The sequence below is a fragment of the Anabrus simplex genome, chromosome 7 (assembly GCF_040414725.1).
Source record: "Anabrus simplex isolate iqAnaSimp1 chromosome 7, ASM4041472v1, whole genome shotgun sequence".
Taxonomy (NCBI): Eukaryota; Metazoa; Arthropoda; class Insecta; order Orthoptera; family Tettigoniidae; genus Anabrus; species Anabrus simplex.
This window is the reverse complement of record NC_090271.1, coordinates 228,329,755-228,345,945: the sequence shown is the minus strand read 5'-3', so window position 1 is coordinate 228,345,945 and position 16,191 is coordinate 228,329,755. Positions and strand designations below refer to the sequence as shown.

General features: G+C 37.4%; 1 protein-coding gene across 1 annotated transcript in view; it reads right to left on the bottom strand.

Moving 5' to 3' along the window:
* The window catches only part of LOC136877496 (ribonuclease P protein subunit p30), a 286,160-nt gene extending 273,255 nt beyond the window's left edge, over positions 1-12,905 (bottom strand). Inside the window, exon 1 of the mRNA XM_067151598.2 lies at positions 12,729-12,905. Within this exon, the coding sequence (XP_067007699.1) occupies positions 12,729-12,810 (82 nt within the window). The 5' untranslated portion in view covers positions 12,811-12,905. The remainder of the gene's footprint in view (positions 1-12,728) is intronic.
* Positions 12,906-16,191: the final 3,286 nt, after the last annotated feature.

Below are 16,191 nucleotides of genomic sequence, written 5' to 3'. Positions count from 1 at the left end.
TATTTTGTATACGAGACTCAACAATTAGTACAAATTTTACGTTATTGCGTATTCTGTATGGTGAAAATAGCATGGGTCGATCAAGATCTTGTGATCAAGATTCTATGGTTAATTATTTTAAATGCAGAAATAATATTGAACAAAACAAGTATATTCTTATCTAATAAAGTTACAAATAACACATGTGATTCAGAGTTCACTTGTTCTGAGTTAGTTTTAAAAATTGTTTCACATTCACTGTTTAAACTTTCTGAGTTTTCACAATACACAGGAATTACATATGATGGAAAGCTGCAGAACACTTGTCATGCAGTGGAACAGAGCACTTCTTACAGGCTTTCACTGTTTTGTTGGGGCACTGGGCATATCTTCTACGCGGCTGATCAGTGAGAATAATATGTTGAGCTGCATTGGTCCAGATAGGATCTTCAACTCTCCTTCTACACTGCAAATATTGATTAGGTCCAGGACTCAGGCATGGTTTACCATACATTGTTAACAAGGCTCGGACTACAGCTCTTCGAAATCCTAGAGCATTCAGAGACAACCTTACCCTTCTACTCAGAAGCCAGGCATTGTTCATCGACACATCCAGCAACCACAAAATAATTGGAATGTACCATTTTTTTCCTCTCATGGAGATCCTGTAATTTGAAACGTTGTTACCCAGCTGGTCAACACCGCACATTCCCTTGTTATATTTAGAAAACAAAAAAGGTTGACTCACTTCGATCTTCTTCCTTTCAATGTAGGAATATCTCTTTGCTCGCTTAAGTGGTAGTACCCCATGTTCATTAGAGAGCATAGTCACACTGTTATTGTCTTTCCACTTCACTGCAATTATGGCATTGTCTTCATCCACACGAGAATCATATGTGCCTCTTGCTTCTTTAATGTCTTATCGTTTGTCAAAGGACATTTCTCAGTTCTGTTTTCTCTAATAAAAGTCCCGGTTCCATGCAATCCCTTCTTGCCAAGCTCAGTAAGGAGCCTAACGGAAGTGAAGAAGTTACCAAAATGTAAGGAGAATGATGTGTTAGAGTAATTGGCTTGTAGAACATCATAAAATCCAAGAACAACAGACTCACCTAAGTTAGTGGCATGTGTTGTCGTGTCCCCAGTCTTTCAACCCTGATAAATATCCATGTGAACACCATATTAAGTAGGATTAGCTAAACCCCATGCTTTGAATCCAAAGAGCACTGGCTTGCCTCGTATAAACGGCTTGCAGCCGTGCCTTCCAAAATAGGGTATCATGCATTCATCAGCTGAGAGATCTGTCTGGATGGGAGTTTTTTAAAAGGGACTCATTCAAAGAATTTAGCATAGGTCGGACTTTACCCATCTTGCCTCCTGCGGGAAGATTACTGTTGTCTGCTACATGAAGATATTGGAAAATTTCTTCAAAACTGTTACGTCTCATTGCATTTGACACTAAATCATTATGTACATCATTTTGTGTCTCCCAATACATTCGTCGTCTGGGCAGTACTGCGTAACCACTTAATAACAATATACCAATGAATGTATGCATATCTGCAAGAGATACTGCAAAAATTGGATTATTCTTAGAAACTGCATACATAACCGTGTGCTTCACTATATCAAGGATAAGTTCGTCATGTAAGTATAGTTTAAGAAAATCAACTGGATGACTTTTTTCACTCACAGTAAGCGGTGGTACACAGCATGGTAGAAAGTTTTTGTGGGGAGCAGTTATGGAATCCCCTAATTTCCATATCCTATTTGTTCTTGCCTTTTTTAGATAGTGGTGCATTGGTCCCCCTTTGGATCCTCGTGTACCTGTAAAGACAGTCTCTTCGTCTGCCCAAGGAGCTGCGAAGCATGGAGGAATATTTTCAACAGTTTCATTCACACCACTGATAATTTCTGCAGAGGCTTCCAACAGCCCACGACTCAAACGATCTGGGTCGTTGCATTCATTTTCTCCGGAGTCACCATCTGTATCGACTCCCTGATTATCTGGAGGCGAGATGTAGATATCGATATCACCTGGAATATATGCCTCTTCTAGCAGTGCTATTACTTCATGAGTCGATAGGCCACTATAAACAGGAAAAGAAATGGATTGGAATTAGGTCAGTAAATACAGCATGTAACAGATGAGATATTCAGAATGACTGATATTTTTTACTATGAATTCCTAAATACAGCAGTGATCATAGAATTCATATTTCTAAAATATTTGTTCTAATCTTACATAAATGCTGCAATTGTGTAATAATGATATGGCATGATATTCATAACTCCCCAACTTCAACAAAAATGTTACTTTTACATCCTGCCCACTGGGTCGTTTTTGACCCATCTAAAATTCGGCCAGTTATAGCCATTAAACCATAAGATGTGCAATAGATTTTATAAATGCTAAATAATCTCAGTAGTATAAAAATGCAAAATATATTATTCAATTATATAAGACTTAAACAAGTTCAGCTGTACTTGCGTTTTTCTGAAGCTCGACATGCTGGCTGGTGAAGACTTTTCGACTCACCAACACACTTGCACATCTAGCTCAAGAATGAAAATTGCCTACAGTGTACCAAGAGTGACAATGTGCGAAGTGCATTATAGAGAGTGCAGCAGACCGGGTAACAAACATCAACAATGGATAGACAGTTACTAATATAATTTTAAAGTCACTAGGTCGTTTTTGACCCAGTGGACAATAATGGGTAAAAGTTAGTTCCTTGTGATGTAATCATCATCATCATCATTTCCCTTTATGCAGCTGTAGCCGGTAGGGGTAAAATATTGTTCCTCTCCACTTTCTTCAGTCTTTTCACCACTCCTCCTCCAACACTGTGTCCCAGTCCAGGTTTCTTTCTATAATACTGCATTGGATTGTGTCCTTCCATCTCAATCGTGGTCATACATGGCCTCTCCTTCCTTGCATTTGCATTTCTGTCACCTTTTTTGGCATTCTTTCATCACTGATTCGCTTTATGTGCCCAAACCATCTTAGCCGGCTCTTCTCTACTCTATCATTCATTTTTTCCACTCCAATTACTTCGCGGATTTTCTCATTCTATATTTTGTCTCTTCTACTCTTCTGTATCATACTCCTCAAAAATTTAATTTCGGCTGCCTGTATTCGACTCTCATCCTTCTTTGTCACTGACCAAGTTTCTGCTCTGTAAGTTGTTATGGGTACGTAATACATCCTGTACATAGTTTCCTTCGCTTCCATTGGCACATCTTTGCCCCATAACATGTTTTCTGTACAGTGGAGATTGCGGAAGGGGCAAACCTGTAGCGCCTGTACTCCAGAGGAGCGGCTAAGAAAGGCGTCTGTCGCCACGTTAGGAGCGGCTAAGAAAGGCGTCTGTCGCCACGTTAGGAGCGGCCTAATTTTGAACCTGGCAGTAGGTATAAAATGCCTTTGGGTGTGGCGAGCCCATTGTAAAAATAGCCTATATGGATAAAGCAGATGTGGTGCCTTGTAATGTAATATCATTAATTAAAAACAATCCCACAATAAAAGTATATACTCACTGCCAATGCAAGTAGGCCTGCAGTAGGCCTACTACGATAAATGTGTAATTAGCCTATCTGTTACACTCATTTATTGGTACCAGTGCTTTTATGGACACGAATGCAGTCACAGATATAAATATGATAAGACTCAGTAGTACTGAGTCTTAAAGGGTAGCATAGTTAATATTTGATCAACAGGGGACAATGGAAAATGAATTGTCACAGGACGCAAATTGATGCCTGTAACCTCTGCCAAACCTATGACAGTATATTTGTTTAGCCTCAATCTGTCTTTGAATTCATTTTCACTATACTTCATTAGAACATTAGGCCGATGATATAATCATGGTCGTTCTAGATGGTTGACCATTGTTACAATTTCTTCATCATAAGAAGATGAGAAACCCATAGAAAATTTTAACAAACACAATGTTCCAAGGTTATGAATTTCATTATTGGTTCTGTAATGAATTAAGAGAACATATAATTTAACTGAAAAAGTTCAAATCCATCTACTCAATACTATACAATAATTGTAATGCCTATGTATACATTACAGTGTATTAGGGGACTAGTTTCGACCCTGTGTGGGTCATCATCAGCCTAAATAAGGTACACTCAATTTACGACAAAATATCGTTCCTGGATATCAACATAAAAAGTGTACCTTATTTAGGCTGATGATGACCCACACAGGGTTGAAACTAGTCCCCTAATACACTGTAATGCATACATAGGCATTACAATTATTGTATAGTATTGAGTAGGTGGATTAAAACTTTGTCAATTATATGTAAACACAATGTTAGCTGCTGATACTGAAGTACTGCACACGCACCCACCAAGTTAACAAATAAATACCTCCTGCTCAAGGCCCTATAATTTAGCAAGTGATTAATCGAACCGATAGATACATCTCGCGTTCGTGCAATGTCAAAACACAAGTTAACCATTCAATACTGCTATAGGTTCGATATCTCACGTGCCAGAAACCGGGCATAAATCTTGAGTGAATTAGAAAATTCTAAGAGGGTGTACTAATTTTTTTTTTCCCCCCATCCTCACAGACACGCAGGTCGCCTATAAGGTGTCAACTCGAAGGACCTGCACCAGGCCTCTTCGGAGGCCATATGCCATTATTATTATTATTATTATTATTATTATTATTATTATATCTTGCTTTCCTTATTGTTCTTTAATACTTGTATATTAGAGACAAAAAATCTCTCTAAGAATTAAGTTCAAACTACATTTCTATTGAAATGAAATGGCGTGCGGCTTTTAGTGCTGGGAGTGTCCGATGACAAGTTCGGCTTGCCAGATGCAGGTCTTTTGATTTGACTCCCGTAGGCGACCTGCGCGTTCTGGTGAGGATGAAATGATGAAGACAACGCATACACGCAGCCATAGAAATTAACCAATGATGGTTAAAATTCCCGACCCTGCCGAGATTTGAACCCGGGGCCCCTGTGACCAAAGGCCAACACGCTAACCATTTAGCCATGGAGTCGGACTACATTTCTACTGTTTCAGTTAAACTGTTGTAATTACGATGGGCTTAAAAGCAGTTCAGAATTGTAGTGCAGTTATTTTATTACAGTAGATAGTACCTTGCTTTCTTTATTGTTGTGTAAATCTTGTGTAATCCTCTGATATCCCAACATATAACAGCAGTTTTCATTTCTGTTTGTGAATAATAACAACAACAACAACAACAACAACAATAATAATAATAATAATAATAATAATAATAATAATAATAACAATATTGGGAGGAAGGAATTAGCTCAGTGGCTTAGCTACAGGCTTCCCACCCAGAAGGCTGAGGTTCAAATCCCAGTAGATTCTGGGTTGAGATTTTCATCACAAAAATCATGTGGCATCACAAAGGGCATCCGGCCTTAAAGCCCCAACCAAACCCAAAATGAGCCTGGGTGGCTCCAGTGACACCCAGAAATAACTGGGATAAGCTGAAGAAAGTGTATAGGAACAGGAAGATAGGGACATGGCTAACAGAAGTGGAGAAAGACATGCAGGAAATTAGAGTAACTGAAAATGACATCAGAAACAGAGCACATCTCAGAAGAATAATGAAACAAAAGAGGTTTCAGGACAAACCACCTGTAAGAAAAGAGGCACCCTCTGGAAAGAAAGAAGGGAGAAACATAACCAGAGAATGTCTGAGTACTAAGCTAACATCAAGTCCCTCTCTAAGCAGAAAAGAGGACCATGTTTATGGCTCTGGTAGCTTAGTAGACTGTTCACTGCTTCATATAACTTTCGATGTTACAGTATTGCATAATTCCACGTACACACCTCATATTTTTCACACTAACGCATACACAACAAAATAAGAAACATCGCTGCACAACTCAAACCTGGATGATATGTGTGGCAATGTATCAAAATAATGAATAATTAAATATTTAATTTAAAGCAAGTAAATTCGCCATAGTATGAAATAAAATATTGAAAGCAACAGCCACGAAAGTTTACACTACTCATTTCAAAATTCCATCCGATTCATTAACATCTCAACTGTAACGTAAAAGATCAATTTCTATGGCCATTGCATACCTAACTATATTGGTATCTCATTGCTCCCAGTAACATACAAGATTCTATTGTTATCCATCCTAGAATGATCAGAAAAGCAAGTTCAATGGTTGTGTAGAGAATAATAACTTTGGTTTAAAAGAAGATAACACCTTCCAATACTTAATGAGCTAATCTATGAATTTTATGCAAGTTTAGCTTAATGTCTTATCGTCTAATTATAAAAGTACATGTTTCATTCCAATTTTGCAGAACATCTTCAGTTTAGGAAAGCGTACAATGTAAAAAAATTGACAAACTATTAGGGAACATTAACAGATGTAAAAAATGATCAAAATTGTCTTTGTTCTTCACTGATAAAGAGTTGAGAAAGCACATAAAACAGCATGGTGATGTCTAAGTCTCACCCCAATTTAGATATTGATGGGAAAGTTTAAAACCAGAGTTAATTACATTTTAGGGTTCATCCCCTCACCACCAGCCACCTCCTCTTTGAAATTTCTGATGTCACAGCTATATTTTTTCATTTCTTTTAGAAAGAACATCAATTTGTTAGCTCTGTAATGTCACTGTTAATATAAATAAATGATCAGAAATAAAATTACTCAAAAAATTAATAAAATAATTGAAATAAATTAAATTAATAAAAGTAATTAATCAAAATGTCTGTAGTATGGGCGCCATTCACCAGAATGTATCCCTCGAATTTTAATAGAGCATGATAATTCTCTCACGCCCAGGGCGTATACATAAAAGCTGCGTACTGGTAGATATGCTACATAACTAACTATATTCTCAATAAAATCCATGCATGAGCACCTCATCAACACACCAAAATATACATATAATACACCCAAAAAATATTACTGGAAGACTGCATATTTACAACAACAATGAAAACAGTGGGAAAATGAAAACTAAGCCACCATTTGCAGTTAGTCCATTGAACAATGCACATATATGCAGATACTGACCCTTCACTGTCTCTGTATAAACACAACTTGCAGATTCTCATAATTGGCACTTATCATATCACACAGGTACTGTACCCCATAATACTGTGTTCACTGACTCTAACACTTGTTTTAAAGATATATTCATTTGAGCAACACACGCTTGTAGTTCCTGAACATAAATTATGGAAAGTCTGAGATAGCTTTCACCAACATATCCCCTTCAGACCTGAAAGAAAACTGGCGGTGTGAATTTTTGTTTGTATGTCAAAAGCTGACTAAAGTGCTCTTAAATACATATATTTTTAGTTTATTCTACAAAATAAAAATTAACATCTGAAAAAAGCACCGGCACAATTGTGCATGTCAGGACTGAATTCACTACTTACAAAAAATAAAAATTACCTCACTGCATGTGAATATACATATGTACATGATCAAATGTTCTATTTTACAGTGGGGAATAATTTAAAACAATTAAATCTTCGTTCAAACACAAGTAAACGTTACATTTTCTACACTGAGAAAGAGTTTTGCTTTTACTGCCCTTTTGGCAGCAGCAACTTGTCGTCAGACCTGAAAGAAATCTGGAGGTGTCAAAACGTCAAAACTTACTAAAATGCTTTCAAATACATGTTTTTACAGTTTATTTTACAAAATAAGAACTATCGGCTGAAAAACAGAACCCACACAATTGTGTGTGTCAGGGCTTCATTCACTACTTGCAAAAAATAAAAAAAATCAACTCAGAACATGTGAATATGCACATGTACATGATCAAATGTTCTATTTTACAGTGTGGAACGATTTTAAACAATTAAAATCTTATACATTACATTTCTCATGTAGAGTACGAGTTTTGCTTTCACATTCCTTTTTGTGACAGCACCCAGCACTCCTGCATGCATTGCATGTAAGGAAACCTAGCCCGCACATATGTGCATATCAACATTCAAAACCTCGTGGTATTACATACGATGTTGTAAGTTCACAATTTACGTTTGCTACACAATTTACACACATCATTGATTATATTCTGATATTCAGTAAAGCTTCTAGATTAATATGAATGCAATAAATAAATACTTACTTTAGGCATTACTGCTTCCCCTCATCTTGCTAATGAACTGTGTTCTTAAACTCTTCTTCCTGCCCCCTGGTGGTCAAGTAGGCCTACTAAATAAAAACAGCTGAAGTATATGCTACGTGTCCCCCACAAGCACTGCAGTGCGTTCTAACGCCAAGAAAAAGTCAAATAAGCTCAGACATAAATAAAATACTAACCCGCACAATTGTGCGTACACGGTCTGAAACGGATATAACACCAGGCCACCACAAGTGATACAATACCTAGTGCCTAAGCTCTCCACAGTTTATAGGTCATCGTCGCCATAAGACCTATCTGTGTCGGTGCGACGTAAAGCCCCTAGCAGAGATTATAGGTCAGCCACATTCCACAAACATAAAAAGACTACGTTCCACAAACGTTTGAAGTCCAGTCCATTCCAGTATAGAGCAGCAGAGTCACTGCAGTAACGTATCAGAAGTTGTCAGTGTACCAGTGTGCTCCTCGCCGTATCATCACATGCCTAAACAGACATCAGCTTTCCCCTTACTCTTGCATGATCTGTCTACATTCATCCTGGCAGCCAATCATGAGTAGAAGGAGGCAGACCAGCAGCCAATGACAAGATCACATACAAGAACGAGCCACTATCAATCGTCTCTTTAAATACCTAGGGATCACCCTGCAGACATATGGTACTGTTTTCACGATACATGTCCAAGAAAGAATAACAGCTGCAACCTTAGCCATGACTGATATAAAAAAACCTTCCAAAGATCTCGCTGGCAACCGCAATGGAAATATTCAAATTGAAAATTACCCCCGTAATAACATATGGTATGGCATTAATTTGGGAGTATCTTACCAAAAGCAATCTAGCAGATATAGAAAAAGTGAAAGCCAAATTCTTAAAAAAAGCTTTATGTGTATCAAAGTACACCCGATCGCGCCTGGTATATGTGCTGGCAAGAGAAACTTTTTTCATAGAAGATCTCCGCCTACAACTGCAACTACCCTCTACACCGGCATACGAAAATTTGCTCATTGACCTTCAGAGAAAAAGGGAAGAAATATGGCTGGATTTCTACTCTACAGACGCTATGTTAAACAGCGAATGGAAAAAGCCCGGTTATCAGCTTAGACATGTAATGACGCGATTTGCTGTTCATGGATTTCACCACCGGTTATGCAGCAGAACCAACTACCATGAACCAAACAATTCACAGTGCTTCTGCAAATTGTGTGGCAAGGTCTGTGAAAGGTACCACGCAATGTCATGCAGGAAAAGATTGGTGTCACTGACTAAATTCAGCCTCGATGAAAATGAGAGCTAAAATTATTTTCTTTGCACATTGCGCGAATCTTTACTATTAAATAAAAGAATCTCTTCCTGGCCCCAAGACAATAACACCATCAATGGACACTGGGGTGTTTCACATGAGCCATCGGAACTTTCCGACCTCAATAACAAGTCTACCTCATCAGACTTTGGGATGCCTGCACGAGTCATACAAAGTTTCCAAGTTAAAATAGCAATGTTTTTCCGAGACGTTGTACAAAACAAATTACTAATACCACATATGGAGACCTCCCAGCTTAAAAAATATTAATGACAAAATATACAACTGAAATAATAATAATAAGAAGAAGAATAAATTGAATACTGATAATATATCTCCCACTTCTAAATTCAGTGCGAGGGTGTGATATATGTACAGTACGCGAACCTTTTCTTGAGCCCTAGTTCCCATTCATTACTATGGAGCTCAGGGCTCAAGGAAAGGTTCGCGTAATATACTATCACAGTCCATCTCATTCATTTGATCTCACATCTTTTGTTGTCTATCGTCTTGTAACAATAAGGTATGGACAAACTTTCAGGACACATTCATCATATGTAGCAAAAAAAAATATTGTGTTACATGAACATAGGTCCAAAAACACTATTTCCATGTTAGAACTCGTTTTCTACAACTCTGCATAGTATGTTAACCATTGTAAACACACAGAAAATGAACGTACCAACATACCACATGAAAATCTTTACATGAAATGTTCAAAATGCCCTCCGTTAGCATTGATACATGCATCAACATGTAGTCAAATTGATAGATCTATCAATGCTAACGGAGCACATTTTGAATATTTCATGTAAGAACGTTTTGTTTGGTATGCTGGTACATTCTGTTCCTGTGTATTTCTAAAGATTCATGTACAGTGTATTAGAAATTAGTCTCCACAGAAAGCATGCAGCTGCGGCCTATCCGAATGCACAGTTCAGGTGGGAGCAATGTGTTCTCAGGGTCAGATCCGAATGGAAATCTTGACGGATAATGACACAGTGAATCAAGAGATTTAAAGCACATCAGTGCTGTAATAATGTATTACACAAAGATAGGCTGTTAACAAAGTAACTTGAAGAGGAGTGAATGAATTGTAAGCCTAAAGAAGGTTCTACACTTAGGCCTACCAGGTTCACACAAGATGCTGAAAATTTTTACCATGAAGTTCCAAGAGTAGTGCAAAACTTTCACCAGTGGTTCACTATGCACAGAGTTCACAAAATTTGTTATGACTACTTTTAATTCCTTGATTATTCTGGAAATAGATTGGTAAACTGAGGACTTGGCAGCACCCTAGGAAATAAAAAAGTCAGGAGGTGACAAATCGGGACTACGTAGTGGACAGAGCCCTCGTGAAATTATTCATTCCCCAAATATATCAATTAAAAAATGCATGGAGCAACTGCAAGTATGAGCTGTGACTCCATCTTGTTCGAAGAATGAGCCCATAATTTCCATTTCATTCATTTCCGCAATGAACAGATGCAAGGTTTTATTTACAGTAAATTTCTGAATCTATCATGCTGTTCAAAAATATTGGCCCAATAATTCATGAATGTGAGATTGCAGTCCACACACCACTTTTTTCAGAATGAAATGGTGTTTCACAAATTGCATGTGGATTTTCAAATGTCCAAAGTCAAGTTTTGACGGTTTATGTAACCAATTAAATGAAACCAAGCTTCACTGGTAAAAAATGTTATAGGCTAACAATTCTTTTCAATGATGTTTAACGAGCCAATAAAACCACTCACAATAAAAAAGTCCCCTTCTCTGTGTCCGCCAACTTCAACTCGTGAATGATAGGAAATTTATACGGATAAGGATTCAGCTTCTTTCTTGCTGCTCTATGTTCTGTGAACAAAGAGAAGCCCATATGGTGTGCCAATTTCCACATGGTTTTAGATAGAATTTTAAGAAGCCAAAAGTTTCTCTTCTGTTAAAATTGGTAGTCCACTGCTCTTCAGAGCATTGAATACACCACCACAGCTATAAAATTTACTTATTACATCTTGCACATTACTGTATCACAATCAGGCAGAACCGAGCCGGGAAACTATTCACAAAATCTTCTTTTCACTGCATCCGTGTATTTGTCACCTTCCCGGAAAGCCCACTCCACTAAAAACGTTCGCTCCTCTGCAGTACGCACCTTAAGTCTTGTAAGTTACTGACCACCACCCCCGACCTTTACTTTAACAAAACTGCATCCCAATTGGGTCAGCTGGAGTGTTGCAACATGTGCAGTATCACCACGAACCAAGGACACAGTGGAGACTTTTTTCTAACAGAATGAACTACACTGAATTGTAGAAAACGAGTTCTAACATGAAAATAAAAAGATTTCAAACCCATGTCCATATAACACATTTTCTTCTTCGAAATGTGAGTAATACATCTAAAAACTTCAGCTCTACCTTACTGTTGCACCCTATATAAATGAATAGCTGTATGACCAGTCGTCGATGGGACAATCATTTAGCACATGCATGATGATATTTTTATCCATGCCCTAACATTGTTCTCCAGATTATGAGGCATACAAGTAGGCATGCCTCTTCTGTCAGCGACTGGTCATGACGTGCTTCCTTGCTCTCCAAGCCCTTGGCAGTTTCACTTTATTTATTATTTTATTTTTGCTGATCTTATTTTGATCTCTTCCTTCCAGTAAAAAAAGAAACCCAAGTACAAAGCCTTTTAAACGCTGCTGAAACGATCTCCATACCAACTCTCTTTACAGTCTACAGAGCTAGTTACTGGCTCCTCGACTTACACTTTTGCATGACTGCTGCTAATATTTATGTTTATTTTTCACTGTATCAGTAAAAGGTATAGAACAAAAATTTCCAAAAACTATGTGTAAGTAAAACTAACCGTAATTTCTCCTGTGATGCCGTAACAGATACAGACAAATCTTAAAGTGAACATCACGTCAGAATTCTTGTCAGATAAAATATTAACACACTGGAATGTCACCGTTGAAAGCAACGATATAGTATGAAACGCATGTACCAATCGTCATATTTCTCTCTCTTCTTAACATACTATATACTCTACCCTCTACTTGTCATTCATGCCCCTTCATACCACTAATAATTCGCTCTGCTTGCATGCCTATCACACACTACAATTATTAAACGATGTATAACATGCAAACAAATACCTTAAAAACAGCCATTCATCACTATACACACAAGATATGTTCAGACACTCTCGTATATAATCTTCCCACTTTTTAGCTACTAAACTGGATCAAATAAAGTTAATTCTATTTCTTTTCACGAGCAGGAAAGAGACCTGGAATTTACTCACAGTCTATTAAAGTCTGGCAAGTTTCCTTAAGCATATGATCAGCAGAAACACACACATCGTAGAAAGATTTGCTAAAACTCATGTTCACTTAACAAGCAACTTACAACACGCAACAAAACTATCAACAGAAATGCACAAGCATGTATCAGCTGTTACGTTGATATTTAAATACACCTCGCTATATTAGCAAAAGAGGCAAAGGAGTTTTATAACAAAGACTCAAGGAGTAAAGTGACTCACATGATATCACCAAGACCGACTCCAATCCTCAGACCGTAATATAAGAAAAACATGGCGGCCGAAGTAGCCGAATTGCTGGTATTGGCTAACACGAAAATATCACGTGCATTTTATATAAACGGCCGTAATTTAATATGATAAATGTAACATCGTAAGGAAAATCACTTTTACACGTATGAAATCGCTTCGCCAACAAGTACGCACCACATATAATCAACTAGAATCACATATATTCTACTAGAAAAGAGACCAACAAGCTGATTATTTAGACATTTCAATTCGTCAAATAACGTTTTCTCTTAGATTTCACTACGCTGGATAGATGAAAATATGTGATAAAACTGTTAAAATGATATTTCTAGCATCATTTTGAATATTTCAAAATAAATTAAGGTGCAAAATTCCTCGATTTGTTCGCTCTCATGAGAAGTGTGAAACACAAACATAACTTGTTGCCTTAGTTTTGAAGTGGTAGATAATTTCTTAAATTCACCGCCCAATGAATGGGAAGTACACCCGAAATCATAATGTTATTCGTTTTACGTCCTACTAACTACATTTTTTACGGGTTTCGGAAACGTCGAAATGCCGAAATTTAGTCCTGCAATAGTTCCTTTACGTGCCAGTAAATCTACCGACACGAGGCTGACGTATTTGAGCACCATCAAATACCACCGGACTGAGTCAGGATCGAATCCAGCAACTTGGGATCAGAAGGCCAGCGCCTTAACCGTCTGAGTCACTCAGATCATTGCTAGTTTTTTGATAATTGCTTTACGTCGCACCGACACAGATAGGTCTTATGGCGACGATGGGACAGGAAAGGTCTAGGAGTGGGAAGGAAGCGGCCGTGGCCTTAATTAAGGTACAACGCCAGCATTTGCCTGGTGTGAAAAGGGGAAACCAAGGAAAGCCATGTTAAGGGCTGCCGACAGTGGGGTTCGAACCTACTATCTCCCGAATACTGGACACTGGCGCACTTAAGCGACTGCAGCTTTCGAGCTCGGTGTCACTCAGATCAAGTACACCCGAAATGATTATGTTAACATGATGTTAATATAATGTTGACATATGGCATAACAGCACTTCACGCAAGGATAGTAACCGTAGTAATGAAACGTAATAACTAAATATATAGCCTAATAGGTTTTTACCCATTAAATAACATGAGTGCAAAAACTCTATTGACTAAACATTGATATTTAACCACATACACGAGCTTCAGTTCGGCACAGTCAGCTTAATAACTGATAGCCACAGCATGAATCGGAAGGTGTTGGTAGTGTAAAACCCTACGTTACAAACCCAGTTAATCCCTCTAAGTCACTATTTCTTTTGTGTAACAGTATGCAGATTGCTCCATCCGTCACACTTATAAGTTTTGTTATACTCCAAGTACCAGCCAAACATTTCCGCAGGCAAAGCACAGATTATTGTAAAATACACTTGCATCTAAATCACTAGACACTTTGAAGCACATAGACACTGACGGAATAACACAATATCAATTATATTCTATCTAAGTTAATATTTTTCGAGGAACACGAATAGTTTGGAAGTAGAGGACTAGATTTCCTAACCTCAGACTTATTCTCAAGATTATGTATGCACGCTACGGTTTTGCCATGGACTTCAAAATAATCACGATGTATATTCCTAATCGATTTCTCTTCTAATGTTCTATTTCGTAGGAAACTTAAGAATTGTTGTATGAGAGGCATTGCCATAGTTAGACTAAAAACTGGTCCACCTAGTGCACTCATGTTTTTTAATGAGTAAAAATACGATCAAAACAAGCAGATTCTCACATTACTGCGTATAATTACAGATCCTATGTACCCACCGACTCATATAAATACACTCGCACACTTATATTCTACAAAGAAACTAACATTTATCGTCAAATTTAATAAAATTACACCGACTACATACGATAACAACAAACCAAAACAAACCCACATTTCCAACAATTTCGGCTACTCGATTCGCCATCTTTGAACGATCGAGAGTAGCATTAAGGTCTGAGGATTGGAGTCGGTCTTGATATCACCGACATATAGTAAATAGATAGCAACGAGCAGTCTATGCTGAAGACGGAAGCTTGCGGCAGCAGCCATCTAACATCACTACATTGATCACTATAATTTGTCAATGATTGAATGTAAAATAATAGCCGACATACGAATATTGCACGACAAATAATGGAAAAAAATCAAAATTAGTTAATAATACATTATTTATTTGCTTCATGTCTCTTACAGCACGATACACACAAATTTTTACATTAAATGACGAGATAAAGTGAATTACGATAAACATGTATGTCATTGGGTTTAGTGAAGTCTGGCCATGGTTTATATCTAAACATTGAATGCTTAAGTTAAAAGCCGTTATATATTTCATATACTTGAGCTGTGATTTTTATAGAGTTGTCCTGCTTCATGCCTGCTCTTCAACCACGTATTTTCTCAAAAAAACGAAACGTTAACGAAGTGAAAGGTTAGCGTTTGGCTGAATGTGTAGCACCCGTGTTTTGTAATAAGGGCATTGCTGGCTCAAGTCCCAATGTGTGTATATTTTTCTTTCTTTTTTCCCCGTTCTTAAGTTTCATTATACGTATATTCTAGATAAGAATATATATTATGGTTGAAAAGTTAGGTACAAAAATGAAAAATGTCAAGTAGGAACTTGAACATATTTGTATTTTCCATTACAAAGCAAAATTAAAAGTTTTCATCATACCCAATAATTTTCATTTATGGACCCAAATTCTGTACCGTTACTAATTTCGTACTTAGAATATAAGCAGAAAGAAACAAAAGATGAATAAGAAAGAAAGCGAAACCCATGCTCGCAGCTAGACTTTGAGCGATCCCTCAATTCCTAGACTTGCCTTTTCGTTAATATTTATTTTTATAACGCACATAAAATTCACCAACTGATTTCCTCGAGAATACCTGGATATCTAGTCAAATGGCTATGGTCATTCCTATTCCAGGGGACACGATTTACACACCATTCCGTCTCACTGTAATTTTCTGAAATATTAATTCAAAATGTGCATAAAACAACAGAAACCAAAGCTTCACTTAGCGCAGTAACTTATATACACTGCCTAATAAATATATTTGAAGAACCCAGAAGAAATAGCCAGATGTTAATATAACTTCGCACACTTACACACCATTGGCGGGTATCTAAATAAATATAATTGCAATTCTCT